The sequence below is a fragment of the Ambystoma mexicanum genome, chromosome 6q (genome assembly GCF_040938575.1).
Source record: "Ambystoma mexicanum isolate Mex_15411 chromosome 6q, UKY_AmexF1_1, whole genome shotgun sequence".
Taxonomy (NCBI): domain Eukaryota; kingdom Metazoa; phylum Chordata; class Amphibia; order Caudata; family Ambystomatidae; genus Ambystoma; species Ambystoma mexicanum.
Genome location: NC_090937.1, coordinates 1,255,043,650 through 1,255,065,003, shown reverse-complemented (window position 1 = coordinate 1,255,065,003; position 21,354 = coordinate 1,255,043,650). Strand labels below are relative to the sequence as shown.

At 48.3% G+C, this 21,354-nt stretch overlaps 1 protein-coding gene across 3 annotated transcripts in view; it reads right to left on the bottom strand.

The window, feature by feature from the left end:
• Positions 1 to 21,354, bottom strand: part of SEL1L3 (SEL1L family member 3) — a 797,084-nt gene that overhangs the window by 271,941 nt on the left and 503,789 nt on the right. For all 3 annotated transcript variants that reach the window (XM_069631849.1, XM_069631850.1, XM_069631848.1), the window contains exons 13-14: positions 9,003 to 9,143; positions 8,128 to 8,190 (exon numbers count right to left, since the gene is read on the bottom strand). In XM_069631849.1, coding sequence (XP_069487950.1) covers positions 8,128 to 8,190; positions 9,003 to 9,143 — 204 coding nt within the window. The remainder of the gene's footprint in view (positions 1 to 8,127; positions 8,191 to 9,002; positions 9,144 to 21,354) is intronic.

Sequence of the window (21,354 nt, the reverse complement as noted above, 5' to 3'; positions counted from 1 at the left end):
TGCTTGTGTTTAATCTCAAATGTCAACCTTGAACCCAGCCCTGTCCCCACAACTGAACGCCATATATTGTGCGCTAATATGAATTGGACTCCCTGGTATTTGGACTCCAATCTCCTTAGGAAAACCTTTGGAATCAAGAGGTCTTTTTTAAGAAAGTGTTCCTATCACTTACAAAAAAATCCCTGGTTTGTCCCGTTATGACAACAACAGACCTCAGTGTTGCTATTTATGTCAACCGTCTCCAATCTTTCACTTTTCATAAACGTTTTGGAAACAGTTAATCCTTCATTTGGAAAATGCCTCACAATTGGTTATGTATAGAATGAGGTTCCTCAGGGATTAGGGACCTCCCCTGAAGTGTCATCAATAAACTGGTAATACACAGATTATGGCCTTATTCCAAGGCAGTCCACAAGTGGCCCTAGAGACCATGACAGGTCTCTTCACTAAAGTCACAGTTTAGATGATGACATTGTCTGAAAATGAAACCAGATCCTGCACCCTTCTTCAGTGGGTTAACTAGTTGTGGGCTTTCTGGGGTCCCATACCCCAAGACTCTATGCTGTAACCGCAAGTCCAAAGGCAAAGCGTATTAGGTTCTTCACCAGTCTGTCCACTGTATACCAGTAATACCTGCATAGGGGTCTGCTGGAACCACAAATTGCCTCAGCATATCTCCATACCTCCCTTCAGAGACGTCTTTATGGGAGGGCAAAAGGGGCACTTGCCCTGGGCCCCCACCGTGGAGGGGCCCCCTTCGAAGGAGCCTTCTTAAAAAAAAAATCAGTTGCCCTAAGTCAACAAAATGAAGTGTCACACATCAGGATTTTCTATGGTGTGCTGCTGAGGCTAAACCTATTTTCTGTCTGTTGTTGATAAGTACATGCTGTTCTGATCTTTTCATCCTGTAATTCTATGTGGTATACATAGTTTGCGTGGCACAACACCTGTAGCATTCTCACATTTCTGTGGGGATTATATTGATGTGCTATAGCCAAAGTTGAAATACATTTTGATAAATTTGAGTGCCCCTATAGTTCAGAGGATAGCTCAGTGTGTTAAGCACTCGTTGCTGAGATATGCGTTCTTATGCAATTACCAAATTGCAGCAAGTCCGACTCAGCGTTTCGAATGTATGAAGTTGTTAAGCCTACATGTATATGTACTTTGTTTTATAGCACTCAAGGTGTTATCATCACCGATGTACCTGCACCAGATAGTGTTTGCTATAGAAACTAACATAGCCTCAGTATGGTGAAGGTCTTGCAATTGGTTTGTTTAGATGGGGAGTTCTAAAACCTAGGCAGGCACCTCTAATGATGACAATAAAGTGTAAGAGGTGTTTATGTATCCAAATTCCAGCCTGTAGAACCAAAGCGTTCATTCTTGCAACCTGGCTTTGCCAACAGATGATACAGTGATCCTGGACAAATCTTATATTACTGACAGTACTGCACTGCCTTCTATGAAAAGGTTTACTTCTCACATCCTGGTGGCATTGTTTGGCCAATTACCTGACCTCTCCTAACATCTAGGTCATTTGAGTGGAAGGAGTTCTAGTCTAGACAGAAGAGAGCAGACAAGATATTGCAGGTTTCTTACAAGCATATTTTAAGGTCTACTTATGTGACAACAAAACGGTTTGCTTTTTTGTACAATTCAAAGGTTTTTCTGCACCTATTTATACCATCGCCCAAGCCTGTGTTTGGGGTGTATTTAAAGCTTTAAAATACAAAAGAGAAACCTATCTGAAATCTTTTAAGATCACACGCGTAGTCTCGGGAGGATAGCTCAGGGGCAACGCGCTTGCCTTGGAAGCAAGACAACACTGAGCAACAAAGGTTCGATCCCCGGGTCCTCACTTAGAAACATCTGGGTATTAAGCTTGTTATAAATAACCTATCATGTCACACCCATCAGTATGCTGGTATTTATATACTTTCCTTGATGATGGAGACAATGAAGCTAGAATCATTCCCATTTTGCAAATGTTTCTATAACGTTTTGTTTTTTAAAATGTTTATATTGGGTTATGTGATTTTAATATTTTCCAAGTCAGTTCTGTAAAATGAGATTATTTTAGTTCAGGGTAAAACTAGAAAAGAAATTGGTAAAGAGCACACATTGAAGAGTGGGCACGAATTCCATCTTCAACTCTTAAACAATGTGTGATCCTGGGTGCCTCATTTAATCTTATATTTCCTCACCTGTCAAAATTTCAAGACCCTAAACCTTTCAAAATTGTCAGCTCTTAAGAGCGATTTTGTTCTCAGGGTATGATCTTTAAAAAAGACTCACTCATGGTTTCACTGGCTACATATAGTGTTGCTTCCTCTATAATGATAGTGAGCATTGATATATTAGACACCACAGCCACCTGTTTCTTTGCTTTCAAATGGCAACACTGTTGAAAACTATGTCCCACTTCTAACCTCAGTCTGTCTGGATACGGACACCTTCCTGGACTCTTCAAATCGTCATCCACTCTCTATGCTATGGTATGTGTAGTTTTATCATTGCTTCCCGTTGCTCGCCTGCTTGAGCACTTTTGCTGTCTCTGAGGCAGCTAATCTGAGTCATTTGACTATTCTGGATTATGTGTACCTTTGTCATAAAATCTGTGTCCTGCAGTGATACTATGTCCGGTATACCTTCCACGTGGCTGCTATTGATGAAATGTTTGCTGTACCTATGCTTGACAACAAGTACCCTCGATGTAGAATGCTAATGTTGCCCTTGAAATGCTACTTGTTTATCACTCTGATTACAACATGAATGAAGAGGGTAAGGTGCTATCTCAATGGGAGTTTACCATGCTTATATTAATCTCTGCGAGGCAGAGTATCAAGCTATGGGTTGTTATCGTGAGACGGGGTGGGGTGCACTAGACATTCTATAGCCCTTAATTCCTTTGGTCTGTTGGAGGTCGGTCCCAGAGGTGACCGTGTCCCGGACCCCCAAATTGCTTAAGATGGCCCTGCCTCCTTTTCCACTTCCTTTGCACTTTGTCTCCCTACCTCCAGAAGACCTACCTGAACGGCCTCTAATCTCCCAGTCTCAAACCTCCATCTGCCCTTTGCCACAAACCAAGTCTCATCAATATGTAAAGATCTTAAATAGTCCTGCATTGTTTAGATGTTTGATGAACTCCAAAAGTCCCAGGACGACCTTGTACAATTGGTAGTGTCCTCCGATCTGGCTTATTGTTAATTTACAATCAAAGATCAGCTTGGCGATGTTCTCCAAACTACCAGTATGACTTAAATTAAGAAACTAAAAATGAGGACCAACTGGGCAGACAAAACAAACCTCATTCACCATGAATACTAACAAATACAAAAAAACAACACCTCATGTAAGGTGCTTTACAAAACAAGTCAAGGATGATGATAAAAAATATTTAGTTAGCATAAATGTTTTTCAGGTTTAGTAAATGTACGCCCTCCTACTTTGCTTGGTGCGCCTACGACATTCTACTGCCCGTTACATTGTGGCTTAAGTCCTGTCATAAAAGAAAAACAGTGACCCACTGATTTTTGATGTTTCATGTTTCCACTTAAAGCAAAAGGGGAAAGGTGTTTGCAGGGGACTTTTGTTGTTCACCTTCACCCTCATCCATCATGTCAGTCAGATGCCTCTGCCAGGGACTTGCCATAAGCCTTTTTCCACTTCCATTTTGCTTTCATGAACTCCATCATCTCCTCAACCGTCCCTCTGCCAGTTTGTGTCCCTAAGAGTTCCCTCCTGGAATGCCACTATGGCTAAACTAAGTATCAATTGCTTTCACTACCACCACTTTGCAAATGATCTCAATCGAGTTGTTATTTATTTCTTTGTTGTATCACTGTGTTGAATTGTTGTATATAATGTAACTATGTGTGATGTGCTAATACATATTTTTGTACTACACAAACGCATGTTGATGTTATTGGGATTGTGATGCCTTATGTCCACTCGATTGTGACCCAGTGGTCATGTTTTAGGAATCGAGCCTCCCAGGTAATAAAATGATTTACTTGCTTAGAGCACTAGTGAATGGGCCTTTTTGTGTATATTAATTGTTAAGTCTTGGGGTGGTCCGTCCTTATACAACCCCTAGAGTCTCCATGATATCATGATATTATGTATTATGTACACACACACACACACACACACACACACACACACACCCCCCCCCCCCCCCCCATCTAGAAGTAGATCAAATGAACATATGCAGATTACACGCCTTGGAAAACGGACTCAGGCCCGAAAAGTATGCCCTATTTATGTACGTTTCATTGCCACTAAATATGACTCTCTTTGAGCAAACCCATGCCCCCCACCACCCAGCTCGCTTTCACCCCTAAAGTCAATGTAAAATTATAACGGCACCTGGCACAGGGAATGCCTGTGCTATCTGTACTATTGTCCTCTGTACAGCGATTCGGGGAGAAGTGTCGGCCTTCTTTTCAAATACAGATTGTGGCACGTGCAAGAGAAACGGGCTAAACAAAATGAAAAGGCCCCTCTTATGAACAGACAAGGCTCGTGCGCTTGCTGCCGTTCAACTCAAGCTGCGTGCATTAGAAACTTTTCTTACAAAGCTTCTCCTTGCCTTTAGGAAATCAACATTTTTGTAGAAAATATTCACTCCCTTAAAAGCATTTTGATTTTTGCCCAAATTACTGGCCTTAGTATTCTTTTGATGACAAATTCTGGGATTCTTTAGACCACAAGTGGCTTGTGTGAATGCTGTACAGATTTAAGCAATGCAGCATAAACATGTTAAGACAATGGGCCTCATCACGAGTTTGGCAGTAACCCTTAAATGTGGCGGTAGCGCTATTACCGCCGCATTTAAGGGTCCACCAAATCATGACCTTGGCTGATTTCCCCCCAGCTATGAGCTGGGGGGAAATCCACAGCAAATTTGACGATTTTCAGCGCGTTTACCGCCGGCGGGAAATCCACCGGCGATAATAGCGCGATTTTTCCCCATTGGGCCCAATGGGGAATGAGGAATTCCCGAATGGGCCCAATGGGGAATGGGCAATAACCGTTCTGCCAAACCTGTGATCCGGCGCTAAAAGCGCCGGGTGGTTTGGCGGTAGGGCTATTAGCACCGGCGCTAATAGCGCCGGCGTTACCGCCCAACTCGTGATGAGGCCCAATGACTGCAAGCCACAACCAAGAACAAACCACACAATTCCTCCCTAAATACAGTCCATACAAAAAGAAAAAAATACATACATTATTGACGAAACACACACAATCTCTATCCCCCAATTCCATGTTTCGAACAAACAAAAAAGGTAATAAAACAGATTCTACTTTCAACATACATTGAAACCCCCGTGAAAACACAAGCCATGATTCCTATGATCTGCCAGCCATTTGGGCTGCTTTCCAACATAAGGTTACTATGAAAAACTTCAATCTGCCTCAATTACTGTGACGTGGTGTGAGCAATGAAACCGGATGGGAAAAGGACCACATGGATAGCCAATACAAATGCACAACACCTCCTAAAATGAAAGCCAGTCATCTTTAATAAATCACTAGCCCAGACGAGAAGGAACAAGAGAGAAGCAATCATGTGGATATGAATTCATAGCCCAATGCCACAATGCGAGAATTCAAATTTCCTCATCTCTGGCACACTATAGATGCACGCTATTCCAGTACGTTTGGCCCATACTTAGTGGTGCTGAAGCACTACCGATGAGTCAAAACTGAAAATGCAATGACAGCCTATTTAAGAAAAATGCTTTACAAAAATGTCAAGGTATACAGAGAGAACAGATGTTTGGAAATTGGCAGGATTAAAAAAGGGATCATGGCATATTGTATGTTTGAAAACATTCCTTTTGTTACCTAGAAAACAGCCTGTTGGTCGGTTCTATGTTGTTTTATTGAAGAGAATTACTTTGCGGTATTTCACTTCCACCAAATAACTGATTTTTTCCCCAGGGTTTTTAAAAAAAATGGAGAGGATCATCCCATATCCACTTTCACACTCCCACCCCTGACCCGGCCGTTCCCACCCCCATTACCCCTCAAATATATAGATTTCTACGTCCCTACTAAGTTATTTTGTCAAAGTGAATTACCCTGAAGTAATTCACTTCCATAAAACAACGGTCTAGGTTTTGGTCCTGCATAATAAATCAAGCAGTGATGATATTATACTAGAAGCTGCAAAAATCAAAAGCCAAAAGCCCTCCTGCTGGAAAGGCCACACATGTCCCGCTCCACTCATCAAGGACTGTGCTGAAGTGCTCATCCCCATCATGACCACCATCATCATCATCATCACCTCCTCCTCCTCCTCCTCCTCCTCCACAAGCTCAGTCCCCACCTGCCTCAAAGAAGCATGGATTGTTCCGCTTCTTAAAAAACCCACACTTGACCCCAGTATCCCAACTAAATTATGCTCCATCACCACTGTTCCTTTCATCCTAAAAATCATAGACCCAGCTGCCTACCCACAAATCCAAGACTACCTGGAACAAAAGGGTATCCTTGATCTTTGCAAATTGGGCTTGTTCTTGATCTCAAAAAAACAACTTGACGGCATTAGGGACTCGGGCAACCTCACCCTTCTCTTGTTTCTGGACCTCTTCGCTGCGTTCGACTTCGGTGACCATCAAACCCTCTGCCACCATCTATCTACTGCAGCCAACTTCTCCTCTGAAACAATCAAGTGGATTACCTCCTTCATTGCAGACACGTCAACTCATGTATTTGCTGACAAATACACAGTTCAGCCTAGCCCAGCTGCTTGCGGTGTCCCGCAAGGCACTTGCACATCCCCTACGCTGTATAACATTTCACCAAACCGCTCTTTGACCACCTAGACAAACTCGGCCTCTCCTACACAAACATTGCCGACGACACACACACACACTGTCCTGCCACTCTCAGGGGATTAGACACAGGTCTCCTCAACACCATCTACGAGATAATCCAAGAATGGATGGCTTCCCACCTTCTATGCCTGAACGATGAAAAGACGGACATCCTTCTGGTAGACGCCCAAACCCGACTCAACTTAACCCAGCATAACGCTCCTTCCAGATAGACGTAATCACAATCCCTATCTCGCCCACTGTATTAACCCTAGGCATCTACCTAGAGGCAACCCTAAACATGTCCCGGAAAGTTAATCCACCGCCTACACCACAAAACTCCTGAACGCCAGCATACCATTCCTCTCTACCAACAACCACCTCACCCTCACCTGTGCAGTCATCAGATCCAGACTTGGCTACTACAATGCACTCCTGGCCTGTACTTCTGAGCAAAACATTGTCATCCAGAACAACGCCCCCCAAACCTCCCTTGACCTGCCGAAACACAGCCACATCTCAGAGACCAGAAGAAAAGTACACTGGCTACCGATCCATGAGCACATCAAGTTCAAACCCTTGTTCGTCGTTCACCGTTATGTCACTAATACGGCCCCTAGCTACATCTCCCAAAGACTAGAGAAAACCAACCCAGCAAAATGCACACGCTCAGCCAACTCCCCTTGCCTGAGGGTCCCCAAGTTCAAACGCATAAGAGTCAGAGGCTACAGTTTCCACGTCATTGCAGCCAAACTCTGGAACTCCCTGCCGCTTACCATTCATGGTGAACTGGCCTTTCAGAAAAAAACTTAAAAACCTGGTTATTTACCTAATGCTGCCCACATCACGTGATTGCCTGGCACCAGGCACATTTTGACCGGCCTACTACTTATGACTTTACTGTCACCATTCAGGAATGTTGCTCTAACGCATGATTTTACTATGACCTTTCATGTATATTTCTCCAATGTACTAGCGCCTAGATGCCTCAGGGTTAAGTGCGCTCCATACAAATGCAAAATAAATAAAATGAAGACTCTAGCAAGCCATAATGCTTGTTACTACCCTGAAAGTAAATAATAATAACATTACATGTTATCCTAGATTTTCTCTGATAACAAACAAGTAGGATAACAATCCTTATTGAGGCTATTACAATTAAAACGACCAATTCAGAAATATTAATTTATTCATGTTAAAGCTATTTGGTAAACCGGTGGTACGTGGCACCAAGATCAAGACTAAGGACATTTCTCACTTGAAATGTGTGGATTTCTCGCAATAGTTGTGTGCACCGTACCTGAGCAGCTGCTTTCTGCATGAGTCTCAGAGCCAGTCTCCTGTTTCTGGGAACACCCTGACCCTAAACAACACAAAATCAAAGTTGATGCAAAATGGAGAACCAATTCAAACGTCACGCTACTTTAACATATACGGAGAAAATTAAGTAAGATCTGTAAACAAAGACAGTGAGCGTGATTTACAAAAAGCTTTCCAATGGGACTGCGCCATTGCAAAACATTTGTGTAAATCTGGCCCATTAAGTACATGCACTTACTGATAGCTACTAAACGTTATGGGTTTGAAAGTTAGAAACAAGTTTAGTGATAAAATCAAAGTGTATGGACCACATAACATGGAACATAGCAAGAGCTAACTTTTTCGGGACTTGCATCTTCAGGCGGGCAACACATCATTTTGTGCTATATGCAGCATGGACCGTAACCGGAAGGTTGATTGCAAGGGTAAGGTAAGTAATGCCGGTAAGTAGCAGCCTGCAAGAGAGCTCGTGGAGTAAACTGCTCGCTGCTGACATCGGTATGCAGTGGATGGTTAATGGTTTGCACGAGTGCAACGAAGTAGGGTCGTATTAACACTGAACCTATAGTGCTTAAAAGTGGAAGAAATCCTGCATGAAACGCTATATAAGCGCGCAATATGATCCTTATTAGTTTGCAAACTACAGGCATGCTTATTTCTAAACTTTATTACCTATAGTTATCAATCAAATTTGTCTAGAACGTTTGGTGAGATTGCAATTCGTATCAAATTATGATTTTAAGCCGTGAACGTCCGTCCAGCGAGGATAGGAGATTCCAGATCAGTTTTTAAAAAAGATGTGTTTTTAATGATTGGCAGGTTAAAGCCGGCGACAAGCATGTGCATATGGCTTACCCTAAATAAAATGATGGCGTAGTCATACATTGTGATCGGATCTTCATTTTCCAAGGCTCCTTTTTCGTACCACGCTATTGCTGCTTCAATATTTTTGGCGATGCCTTGCTGTCCCCAAAAGAACATCTGAGCCAGTCGATGCTGCATAAAAAAAAGTACAAAAAACACAGCACACAATCAATACGGAAAAAATAATACTGTATATAATGTTTGGATGAGGAGAGAGAAGGAAGCGGCGCTCGGGTAAATGGTAACAGACTCCACTGCTTCTCAACAACTCAAATGTGAGTTTGCGATGAGTGGTGGCTGGCGCACTAGTCATACGAATTATCATGTGAAAGACATTATTCGACAGAAATACAAGTAAAACATAACATCACTACTTTCCAATCTTCTATCGAGTTAGGAAACAATATTAGATGGAGGGGCCTAAAAAGTATCGGGCATGGCACAAGACTGGCAAGTAACTAAGACGCCTCTACTAACGTGCGACCTTTGTAATTAAAGCAGTGGGATAACATGTGGTCAAGTTCACACATCTGGCATGAATGGGAGCCAAATCATTGACTTTTAGTGTAGGACACTCAGATTGGGAAGTCGCCAGCAGAGCAGCGGCTCAAGGGCCATTTTCGGACCGAGACAACAATGTGCACAAGAAAGCAGGCATCTCTTTGTGGTCTTCTTCACATGACAATGTATGAACTTCAATGGTCCTTCAGCCGTTGGAGTAGAAGCCAAAATGTATGCAAGCCGTTTAAAAAAACGGTATCAATTTGCGCGGCTTCTTCTTTCTTTTAGGTGCTCATTGCGTATTTTTGATTCTCCACAGGTTTAGGGACCGTCAGGCAACAGATATTCAAGGACATGCCCAATTCCTCATAGGTGTGTCGCAGTTTTCTGCAGGGTTTCAGTCCAGAGGCCAGTTCCAGATTCTATAATCAGCCGACGACCACCTCTCCGGTCAGGTACTTGTTCCTGTATTGGTATCACGCATGCAGAGAATTGGATGATAGCACAGAGATGGTATGGTATCACACATGCAGAGAATTGGATGATAGCACAGAGATGGCATGGTGTGCATACACCCTTTTAGTATCACACATGCAGAGAATTGGATGATAGCACAGAGATGGCATGGTGTGCATACACCCTTTTAGTATCACACATGCAGAGAATTGGATGATAGCACAGAGATGGTATGGTGTGCATACACCCTTTTAGTATCACACATGCAGAGAATTGGATGATAGCACAGAGATGGTATGGTGTGCATACACCCTTTTAGTATCACACATGCAGAGAATTGGATGATAGCACAGAGATGTATCGTATTATCAGTCAGACTGACCCCGTGCTCACTGTCATTTCTTTGTATGTCTCCAGCATGGTGACACTCATCCTGTCACCATGCACATTACGCCCCCCATTTAAGCATAACACTAACACCAAAATAACTATCACAACATCGCAGCTAATCATCAGGCAGAACATCTTTGAACTCAGCTGCAAGAATTCGGTTAGTTCTGTCCAGATATCTTGGTCTTGGTGGAACATTGTCCTCCACTTCTGGTATGTTTCCCATCGCCCAGGCTTCACCGTTTGGAGGTGTATGGACTGCCTCTGCATGGGGCTAGCTGCTGTCATCGGAGTCTTCTGCCATTTCCTGACTGTTCCTAGCAGCTGTTGACTTAGATTCAGAATCATAGCCAGTCTCCACAGCACTGTCATTGTCAAACACCCTTGCAGAGCTTGAATTGAGAGACATTGTGATTTACTACAGAGGGGCCATCGCTGACCCCGATCATCGACACCACCACCCATGGCATTATTCTGAACAGATGCTCAGTCTGTGTGTGGGACTTCTGTTTCCTAACAGTGCTTCATCGCCCCTGTGCAATGTCATGGTTCTTGCGCTTCTTCTCACAGTTTTTCTGGCATTTCCTGTACCAGCACTGGGCACATTAATGGTATAGTAGCGCGGGGGAAATGGGATGGAATGAAATCTCTCACTTTTAGTCACATCAGCACCTCTGTGGAGGCTACAGACGTCATGCAGTGAGGTGTTTGAAGATATTCCCTTAAGAACATAGTAAGTCCTGGCTGTAGATCTTCACATCCGGACAACGATATGCCAAAGGCCTTGTTGAGCGTGAGCTAGAACCGCTCGGTTCCTCCATTTAATTGAGGTCATACAAGAATAATTCTGCCATTATTCTATGTGAAGGCACGAAAGTCGGCAAGAGAATGGTGCGTCATTGTCTAAACAGAGTACCCATGGAATATCATGACATGCAACATTTTTACGAAATGCAGGTATCACAACATGTGAGGCTGTTGACTACACAAATTTCACCTGGGGGAAGTGGGAGAATGTATCCATAATTATGCGAAAGTGTTGGTCTGTTAGGATAGTTTCAAAGTCCTAACTCACCACCTGCCAAGGTCAGGGCTGTGTATTGGGGCTTCCACATCAATGGGCTGTCTGGCTTTCCAGTTGCTTGACACCATATATATTGTTTCACCATGCTATCGACTGTATGCTCCAGTCCTAGAAACAGGGCATTTTCTTTTAATCTGGCCTTCATTTTGGTTGTGCCTTGATGGCTTGCCTCTGCCAGTTCGAGTACTTTGACCACTAGCTCAGTGGGAAGCACTATCCTACAATGGAAGACCTTTAGGGCACATGTTGGATTCTTCCTAAACCTCCACAGGTTCGTCAGGGCTGCAGTGCACATTATTTTCTTGACAGGCATTCCATTGTCCTATTTTCACTGCTTGGTTTGCTAGTTTTAGGCAACTATTTTTTGTGGCAGCCACTATTTCGCCCAAAGACCTAGATATGCGCAGTGCTGCAGACGGGATAACAAGGACCTGGACCTCTGCCATATCTTCCACTGACTCACTGTGGCAGACCATCTGGAGAGGATGGCAAGATAGGAAGTCTGCCAGGTTGTCATCTCCTGGCTGATAGGGTAGTGTTACATTGTAGTTTGTAAGTTTAGGAGCAGAGCGCTCAATCCTGACTGGTGGACGCTGAGGTGATCCTTGCTTGACCGGTAGTAAGGGCTAATCGTCTTCTGCCGCTATTACAGGGCTACCGGAGATGAATAAATGGAAGGAACAAGTTACTTACCTGTAACTGTTGTTCTCCAGCATGGGTCTGACATGGATTCACATGCTCATGAATATTCCCCGTCGTCAGGCTGGGAATCCTCGGTAAAGAAAAAACCAGTATCAGTTTCGTTTCTGATCTGTCTTTCGTAGTAATAACCAATCACTGGTCTCTGCGTCATACTGACCACAGCCAATGACTGCCCTCTACCTAAGCACCGCCTCTGGCAGCCATCTTCAGATTTGGAAGCACGTGAAGTGGCAGTATGACCAAGTGAAGAGCCGCAGAGGGGTAGGCGGGAGGGTTCGCATGTGAATCCATGCCAGACCCATGCTGGAGAACAACAGTTACAGGTAAGTAACTTGTTCCTTCTCCAGCATGGGGTCTGGCATGGATTCACATGCTCATGAATAAAGAATACATAGCAGTACACACATGCACAACCACGGGAGGTGGCAAAGGCTCAACATTAAGCATTACATCAAACTCAACATTAAGCATCTTACCTCCTCACCAGGCTCACCTCAGGCGAACAGGTTGCGCAGCACTGCTTGGCCGACCCTGGACTCCTCCCTGGAATCCCGATCGACGCAGTAGAACTTTGTGAAGGTGTGCGTCGACCTCCACGTAGCAGCCCTGCATATGTCCAGCAGGGGCACACCAGAAAGGAACGCTGTGGTAGCTGCGATCGCTCTGGTGGAATGGGCTCTCGGACGGCCAGGCAGCGGTCGGTTTGCCAAACGATGACAGTACATGATACAGCCGGAGAGCCATCTGGAAATGGAAGCCTTCGAGAGAGCCTTCCCCTGATTGACAGGTCCAAAGTTCACAAAGAGTTGTGACGTCTTCCGAAAACCCTTCGTGCAGTCCACGTAGAACTTCAGCGCTCTAGCTACATCCAGCGAGTGCAAAGTCCTCTCAGCCGGCGACGAAGGCGATGGGAAGAACACAGGTAACACCAAGGGTTCGTTGAGATGGAAGTCCGACGGTACCTTGGGCATGAAGGAGGGGTGCGTCCTGAGCACTACCCTCGTGTCGTGGAAAGTCAAGTACGGGGCCTTGCAGGAAAGGGCCTGGATCTCTCCCACTCGTCGTGCGGAGGTGATGGCCACAAGAAAAGCTGTTTTCCACGATAGAAACTTCAACGGGGCCGAGTGCAGAGGCTCGAACGGAGGTCCCATGAGCTTGGTCAGCACCACGTTGAGCTCCCACGCCGGGGCCGGAGCCTTCACCGGCGGGAACGATCTGAACAGTCCCTTCATGAACTCTTTCACCAGACGATGAGACCACAAGGACGTCCGCCCCGTGGTTCTGGTGTATCGGGAGATCGCAGCAAGATGAATCTTGATGGACGCGTGTGCCAGACCAGCTTTGGCCAGCGTCAGCAGGTACGGCAGTACTTGGGGGGCCGTAATCCGTAGAGGGTTAATCTTCTGTGCGTGGCACCAGACAGAGAACCTCTTCCATTTGTGTCCGTAGCTTTTAAGAGTCGAGGACGCCCTGGCCTTTGCAAGAACCTCTCTGCAATCGGCCGGTATGTCGTATCCTCCAAACTCTAGCGCTGCAGGAGCCAGGCCTGCAAGTTCAGCGACTTCGGGTCGTGGTGGAGGATGGCGCCTCCTTCCCTGGAGAGTAGATCCGCGTCCGCCGGCAGCTTGATCGGCGGGGACGCTGACAAGTCCAGAAGGTCCGGGAACCATATCTGCCTCGGCCACGCAGGTGCGACGAGGATCATCCTGCACCGTGACCTCTTGAGCTGGTTGACGAGCCGGATTAGCAGAGGCAAGGGAGGGAACGCGTAGAGGAACAGGCCCTCCCAGGGGAACGAGAAAGCATCGCCCATGCTCCTCGTCTGGGGAAACCTGCTGGCGAACCTCCGGCACTTGGTGTTCGTCGCCGTCGCGAACAGGTCGATCTGGGGTGTGCCCCACCGTCGGAAGAGGCGATCCACCAGATCCTGCCGTAGTTCCCACTCGTGGCACGAGCGCAGCTCCCTGCTGAGTGAGTCGGCGATGGTGTTTTTTATCCCTGCCAGATGAAACGGCACCAGAAAAATCCCTTGGGCAACGGCCCAATGCCACAGGTCCTGCGCCTCCTTGGACAGCGCTGGGGACCTGGTTCCGCCCTGTTTCCTGATGTAAAACATGGTGGTGGTGTTGTCGGTGAAGATCCTCACCACCTTGCCCTTGAGGGACGGAAGGAAGGACCTGAGGGCCCAAAACACTGCACGGAGCTCCAGGACGTTGATATGCAGGGACTTCTCCGTCGGGAGCCAGAGTCCCCTTGCGTGCAGATTTTCGGTGTGCGCTCCCCACCCTTCCAGGGAGGCATCCGTGGTCACGGTCTCCTGGTGGGCTGGGGTCTGGAAGTCCATGCCCGCCGTCAAATGCGCGCGGGTGCCCCACCACCGTATCGCTCGTCGGAAACTCTCGTCGAGCTTGATCCTTTCCTCGAAGCTGCCCGTCGTCTGGATCCAGCGCGCATCCAGGAATTCTTGCAACGGGCGCATCCGGAGCCTGCACATGGGAATGAGGTAGATGCAGGAAGACATCATCCCGAGGAGGGACTTGATGGACCTCACTTTGGCCGCGTCGGCCACCAACATCCGTTGCACCTTGCCCAAGATGGTCCTGGTCCTCTCCTCCGACGGGGAGGCCAGAAGGGACACTGTGTCGAGCCTGGCTCCCAGAAACAGTGCGACTTGCGCGGGCACCAGGTGGGATTTGGCGTAGTTCACGGAGAATCCCAGGTCCGTGAGGAGTTGGACGGTCCTTGCCGTGTGGACCACGGCGAGCTCCCTCGTCTTGGCGCGGATGAGCCAGTCGTCCAGGTAGGGGTAGACGTGAATCCCCTCGCGGCGCAGCTGCGCCGCCACCGGTGCGAGGCACTTGGTGAATACCCTGGGTGCCGACCGTAGTCCGAAGGGAAGGGCTTTGAACTGGTAATGACGCCCTTGGACCACGAATCTGAGGAATTTGCGGTGCCCCTTTAGGATGGGAATGTGGAAGTAGGCATCCTCCAAATCCAACGACGATAGGAAGTCTCCTTCCTCCAGCTGACCCAGGACGTGCTGGAGGGTGACCATCCGGAACTTCTGCGCCTTGATGAACTTGTTCAGACGTCGCAGGTCCAGGATGGGGCGCCATCCTCCCGTCTTCTTCTTCACGAGGAAGTATCTCGAGTAGACTCCGGAGCCCCGAAGCCTCTTTGGGACGAGTTCGATGGCGCCCTTTCTGAGCATCGCCTTTACCTCCAGGAGAAGTTGAGGGACGTGAAGTTCTTTCCTGGCCACGGGGGGGACGCGCGGGCACCTTCTTTGAAACTCGAGCGCGTGACCCCGGGCCAGGGCGTCCAGCACCCAACGGTCGGTGGAGATGGACTCCCACACGCTGACGAAGCCCGCCAGCCGGCCTCCCACCGGGGTGCTTCGGTGGGGGCCCGACCCCACGGCCGGTTCAATCCTGCTTGGGCGCGGCCTTGCCGCCTTGACCTCCTTGGCGACGACGGCGGGGTCCGCTAGACTTGCCTCGTCCTCTGTAGGCCTCTTGCGACGACGAGCGGGCCGCTTGACGGTAGGAAGCGAAACCGCCGCCGGAACCTTTGGAGGCGCCCTTGCCTCCGCCGCTCCGAAAGGGCGTCCGTCGTTGCAGGACTCCAAGGGCCCGGGCCGTCTCAGTATCCGCCTTGATGGCCTGAAGGGAATCGTCCACTGTCTTCCCAAACAGGTTGTTCCCGTCGAAGGGCATGTCCAGGACTCTGGTCTGGACGTCCTGCCGGAAATCCGTAGCTTTGAGCCATCCACGACGTCGAAGGCAAACGCCGTTGCCCAGCTGGCGGAACCCGGTGTCGGCGATGTCCGTCGCCACGGTGATGGCGTGGTCCGAGGCCACCTCACCTTCCTGCAGGATCTCAAGGGCCTCCGCCCTCTTGTCGTCCGGCAGAAAATCCAGCAGGGGAGCTATCTTGTACCAGAGCTCCCTGTCATAGCGGGCCACGATAGCCAAGGCGTTGGCCGCTTTAATCGTCGTCGCTGCCGACGAGATGACTCTACGTCCCATAGCATCCAATTTCTTTCCCTCGCCGTCCGGCGGGGAAGTCGATGTGGAGGCCGCACCCCCCCCGCTTTCTTCCTGGCTGCCGCGGAGACGACGGAGTCCGGGGTAGGCTGCGCCCGGAGGCACAGGGGGGCCGTGTCCGGGACCCGGTACTTTTTCTCGTACCGGTCTCTTCTAGCTGGCGTCGTGGAAGGGTTCTTGAGGAGGGAAAGGCCCTCATCCCAAATGTCGTCCAACAGAGGCACTGAGAGGACCGTCTTCCTCTTGGCCTCGCGCCGCTGATAAAGGAAGCCTTCCTTTTTCTTCTCCTCAGGGCAGAGTTGGAAAAGCTCGGAAGCCCTGGAGATCATGGAGTGGAAAGATCCGATCTCGTCGGGCGGAGAAGCCCTGGTGGGAGGCGACGACGGAAAATCCTCGTCGTATGCCTCGTCGTCCGTACCCGTCGCTGCCGTGTCAGTCCCCGTATCATCCCCTTGGGTGGACGGGGAGGAGGGCTGGAAGGGGCGCGACGGTTGAAAAGGAGGTGGTGGATGGATCCTTCTTTTCTTGGTAGGGGGAACACCAGAAGGTCCCGGTTCTGGATCCCCCGACGGGAGAGGTTCCTCCGTCGGTAACGGTAGCCTCGTCCTTATCTCGGAGCATAAGGACTGTATGGCCAACAAAATGGCCGCCGAGTTGTCTTGCGGCGCTGGCAGAGGGGAATCCGACGGGCGAGCAGGGGCCCCGTCGGTATCCTCGACGATGTCGTCGTCGTCACCTGCGTCGGGGTCCATTCCGACGGGCTGGCCTTCTTCCACGCCTAGGCCGTGGCTTAAGACCTCGATCAGCTCCTCTTCTGAGGTTGAGGCCGAATCTCCGACGACGCCCTGCCCCCCCTTCTTCTTCCCCACGGAGGGTTTCACGGGGGTCCTATCGATGGGCACAAAGGAAGACTCCCTCCGAGGAGGCAGGGAGATTCTGGGCCCTGAGGTCGCCACCACTGGTGCAGCCACCACAGGCTGAGCCAGGGCCGCCGCGACCGTTTCGATAGAGGGCTTGGTCGGATGGATCAAGGCCTTCACCACCTTAGGTGCGCTCACCGCCTTATCCTTGAGGGAGGGGGCACTGCCACGCTCCTCCTCTGCCTTAGAGCTCGACCGGGGCCTCTCCAGGAGCTTCGCCGGGTGCTCGGCCTTCCTCTTACCCGACCCAGAGCGTTGGCTCGTGGTTGATGGTGCCGGGGAGGGTGCGCCCTGCCTGGCGCCCGTAGAGCCCGACCGTTCGGCGCTCCCGGTGCCAGCGGACTCGCGGTGCTTGGCCTTATGTTGGGCCCCCGTCGCCGGGGCGCCCTCAAAGGTCTTAGAAGACCGCTCGGATTTCTTCTTCTTCTCGCCAGACGGGCTCTTACCCTCCAGCCAGTTGGCGAGACGTTGATGGCGGTCCTTCATGGTCCGTTCCGACATGTTGCCGCAAAACGCACAGTCCTTCTCCACGTGCGTCTTGTCCTCATGAAGGCAGTAAAGGCAGAAAGAGTGTTCGTCCTCCTTGAAGACGTTCTGCAGCTGGCATCCAGGGCAGACCCTGAACAGCTTTCCGGGCGTCGAGCTTCCCTTCTCCTGGGCCATCTCCGAGACCGGGCCTGAGAAGCTTCTGGATTCCTCCGAAGTGTAGCTCGACGAAATCTTCACCCTTGAGGGGCACAGATGAATCCGACACGGGTCCCCGTTGATCGGATGTAGGATCGGTGGAGCTTGAGGCTCTTTGACCGAAAGAATCGAAGTTTTTTGTGAAAAAAGCGCAAAAAATAGCACTAACGCTCGAGAGCAATAGCACGAGGATCCCAACACATGAACGTGCGGTAAAAATCTGAAGATGGCTGCCAGAGGCGGTGCTTAGGTAGAGGGCAGTCATTGGCTGTGGTCAGTATGACGCAGAGACCAGTGATTGGTTATTACTACGAAAGACAGATCAGAAACGAAACTGATACTGGTTTTTTCTTTACCGAGGATTCCCAGCCTGACGACGGGGAATATTCATGAGCATGTGAATCCATGCCAGACCCCATGCTGGAGAAATACCAGAACCCCAATGCTGCTGCCAATGTTTCCCTCTCAATTCACAAATATCTTTCTTCCATTTTGGTTAGAGGAATGCTTGCACAAGCAATAGGCCACTGGTGTCTCTTGTTGTCATTTTGCCTTAGAATTGCTCCTAATCCAACTGGACTGGCATACGTGACTATCATGGAGGATCGATCAAGATTGAAGGATGCCATTATGGGATCCGTGCTTAGTGCTTGTTTGACGGTGCAAAATGCACTGTCCTGAGTGGGACCCCATTGCGACAAGCTGTTCTACTTGGTCACCTCCTGAACCGATGCCGTCAATGTAGCCAATATGGGATGAGCTTCCCACAAAGGTTCATCAACCATAAGATGCTTCGCACATCAAATTGTGAGGATGCTGGGGGAGCTTATTCGATGCCTTTCCCTTTCAGTGGGTCAGTAGAGAGAGAACCCGCCTGGAAAACGATACCAAAGGATTGAATATTTGCATGACGAAATTCACACTTTTGTTCTTGAAGTGTGAGGCCCTGTTCTGAGTTTCTCTGTAGCACTTTTGCCAATTTTGTCAAGTGTTCTGGGATTGTCGATAAGTACACAAGAATATCACTCACATTGATGACACAACCCAGGTCTGCTATGACCTCTCTTACCATATGATTAAACAACTCAGTAGCTGATGGCACACCGAAGCTGAAGCCTTTGTATCTGAAAAGCCCAATGCGTGATGAAAATATTGTGATGTAGCATGATTTGATGATATCCCACATTAAGATCTATTTTTGAGAAGAAGCATGCACCTTGCAGTTCCGTCAGCATGTCGTCTACGGTTGACGGTTGACGTAGGATGATGTTCTCTGTGAATTGCATTGTTTGGGATTCTAATATGGTGTTGAGTCAGACACCTTCTCAATGGTATCATATTTTTCGAGTTTCAGCAGTTTGCTTTCCACTTGTGGCCTCAGGTGGAATGGTGCATGCTAGTTTCGGAGAGTCACATGTTGGATGCTTTGATCAATGCGGAGTCAGACTGGATGAGACTTTCAGCAGCCCATTTACTCGAACAGACCACAGAAGTTGTTTAGGAGAGATGCTACATCTTCCCTGTAAGCAAACTAGACAAGGCTCAGGGCTTGAGCCGTATCACAACTCAGTAAGGTGTCCTTACCAAATGGTGTAACGTAGAATGTTGCTTTGATGGAGGTTGAAATATAAGATATGATGGAAATAAATACTCTTTATGGGCAAAGGAGTGGTTCTGCCATAATTGTAGATCTGGATGGATGAAGACTGTAACACAGGCCTTGGTCATAGCTTAGTTAGATTCTGCCATCACGTTGACCACTGCCCATGTGGCCACTATGAGTGGGAGAGAGGTCTGTCCTACTTGTACTTGTCAACAGCACAGGTGTCCCAAACACCACCGATATGAAGAACACTTCTTCCTCTTCATTGTCTGCGATCTCACCATGCATGTTCGCTTCGCGAGGGCAGATGCCCATATAGCACTGCTGGTACTGTGGCTGTTTTCGGGGATGCTGGAGTTTACACCTCCTTTTTACTGCACTAGTGGAGATGATTTACACACATTAATGAAATTATTAAGTTTCTGAGAGGATTGGTATTCCTCTCGGAGGGCAGGTTCCTTGGTGAGGCCAATCGCCCACATGTGAGAAACATGTTTTGGAGGACGCTTAATTGCCTTGCATCCTACCTCCTGTTCATGTTGTGTGAACTAGCAACTTCTAGAAAGAATGTGAGGGAGATGACAGGCTGTCTCAAGATTAGTTTGTAAAACTTGTCAGATTGGCAATCATGGAAGATCTGAGCTCTTATGACATCTTTTTCGCCTCTTAATGTGCAAGCATGGGCTAAATTGTGGAGGCTCGCATGGTATGCATAGACAGTGTCTTTTAGATTTTGCACAGCTTAGTGAAGTTTGAACCTCTCATAATCAGCGTTAACGAAAGTGCTGAGGTATAGTCTAAGTGTGGTGCGTGCAGCGAAAGTGTGGTGCGTGCAGCGAAAAATGCTTCATGAAGCACATGCAAAGTTTGTACAGGCGATGTGTGGCATCCCCAGCAAACTATCAATATATATATTTTTTTTTTGCATCATTGTCACCTTCTTCCTGAGTAGCCACGAAATATAGCTGTAGTTTCTCAAAACACAATGCCCACCGTAGGCCGAAGATGACAGGTGCTCCAAGGATGTCCAATTCTCCAGGTGAGTATGATCCGAGGTACTGGATATCCGATTCTGGAGAATGTGGTGGTTATGCAGTGTATGAGGCAGGACGGGCGTGAATATTGATAGGCTGTCAGGATCTTCATGTTGCTTGGTTTGATTCATGGGGGGTATTTATTGGAGAGTTTATTATAGAGCTGTGGCGGGGCTGTTAGTTGTTTTCAGTCCACATCGACTATTAAAGTACCTGCAGCAAAATGGGTCTTTAAAGTGCAGCCTCAGTCCTGTGCATTACGGCATCCGGACCACTGATAGATGAGTGAACTGTCAGCACTAGGGGCAAGTCAGTGTAAAAGGGACACCATTCGTGTAGCAAGTACGGAGAGCAGTTGTTCATTGAGTGTGTGCATGGCGGCCTGCTGGCTTGGCAGAGCTCATCACGCTGTGGCATGAAACAATAGGAGTGAGCAGCAGGCAAGCGCTCGGCCTCCTTGCCAGTTGTTACGGCATGCATTCATCTCAGAAATATCGCACATGCAGTGAGAGATGTAGTGATGTGAATGATAGCACAGTGACAGATATATAGGAGAATTGACCTCATGCCCCGGTGTCATTTCCTTTCTTCAGCTTGGTGACGCAAATCCTATGACCATGCCCAGTTTCAGGGCATTGCTTCATACCATGACCTACTAATAGTGCCCAGACTAAGCAGCACCTCATTTCATCAGGCTATGCCCACCTTCCCATCCCAGCGGTATCATTGCATAGAGATGTGCCCTCTCAGCAGACAGTGTCCCCCCCCCCCCGAGTTTCGGGAATCTCAGAGACCCATGCTGATGCCTTGCTCCCTCATCCAATCCTGCTCCCTCTCTGTCCCTCTCCAGGTTTTATTATAGGGGATTCAGAAGAAACAGTGACTGCCCTGTATTGAGAAGGACACTTCATACACAGAGAGAG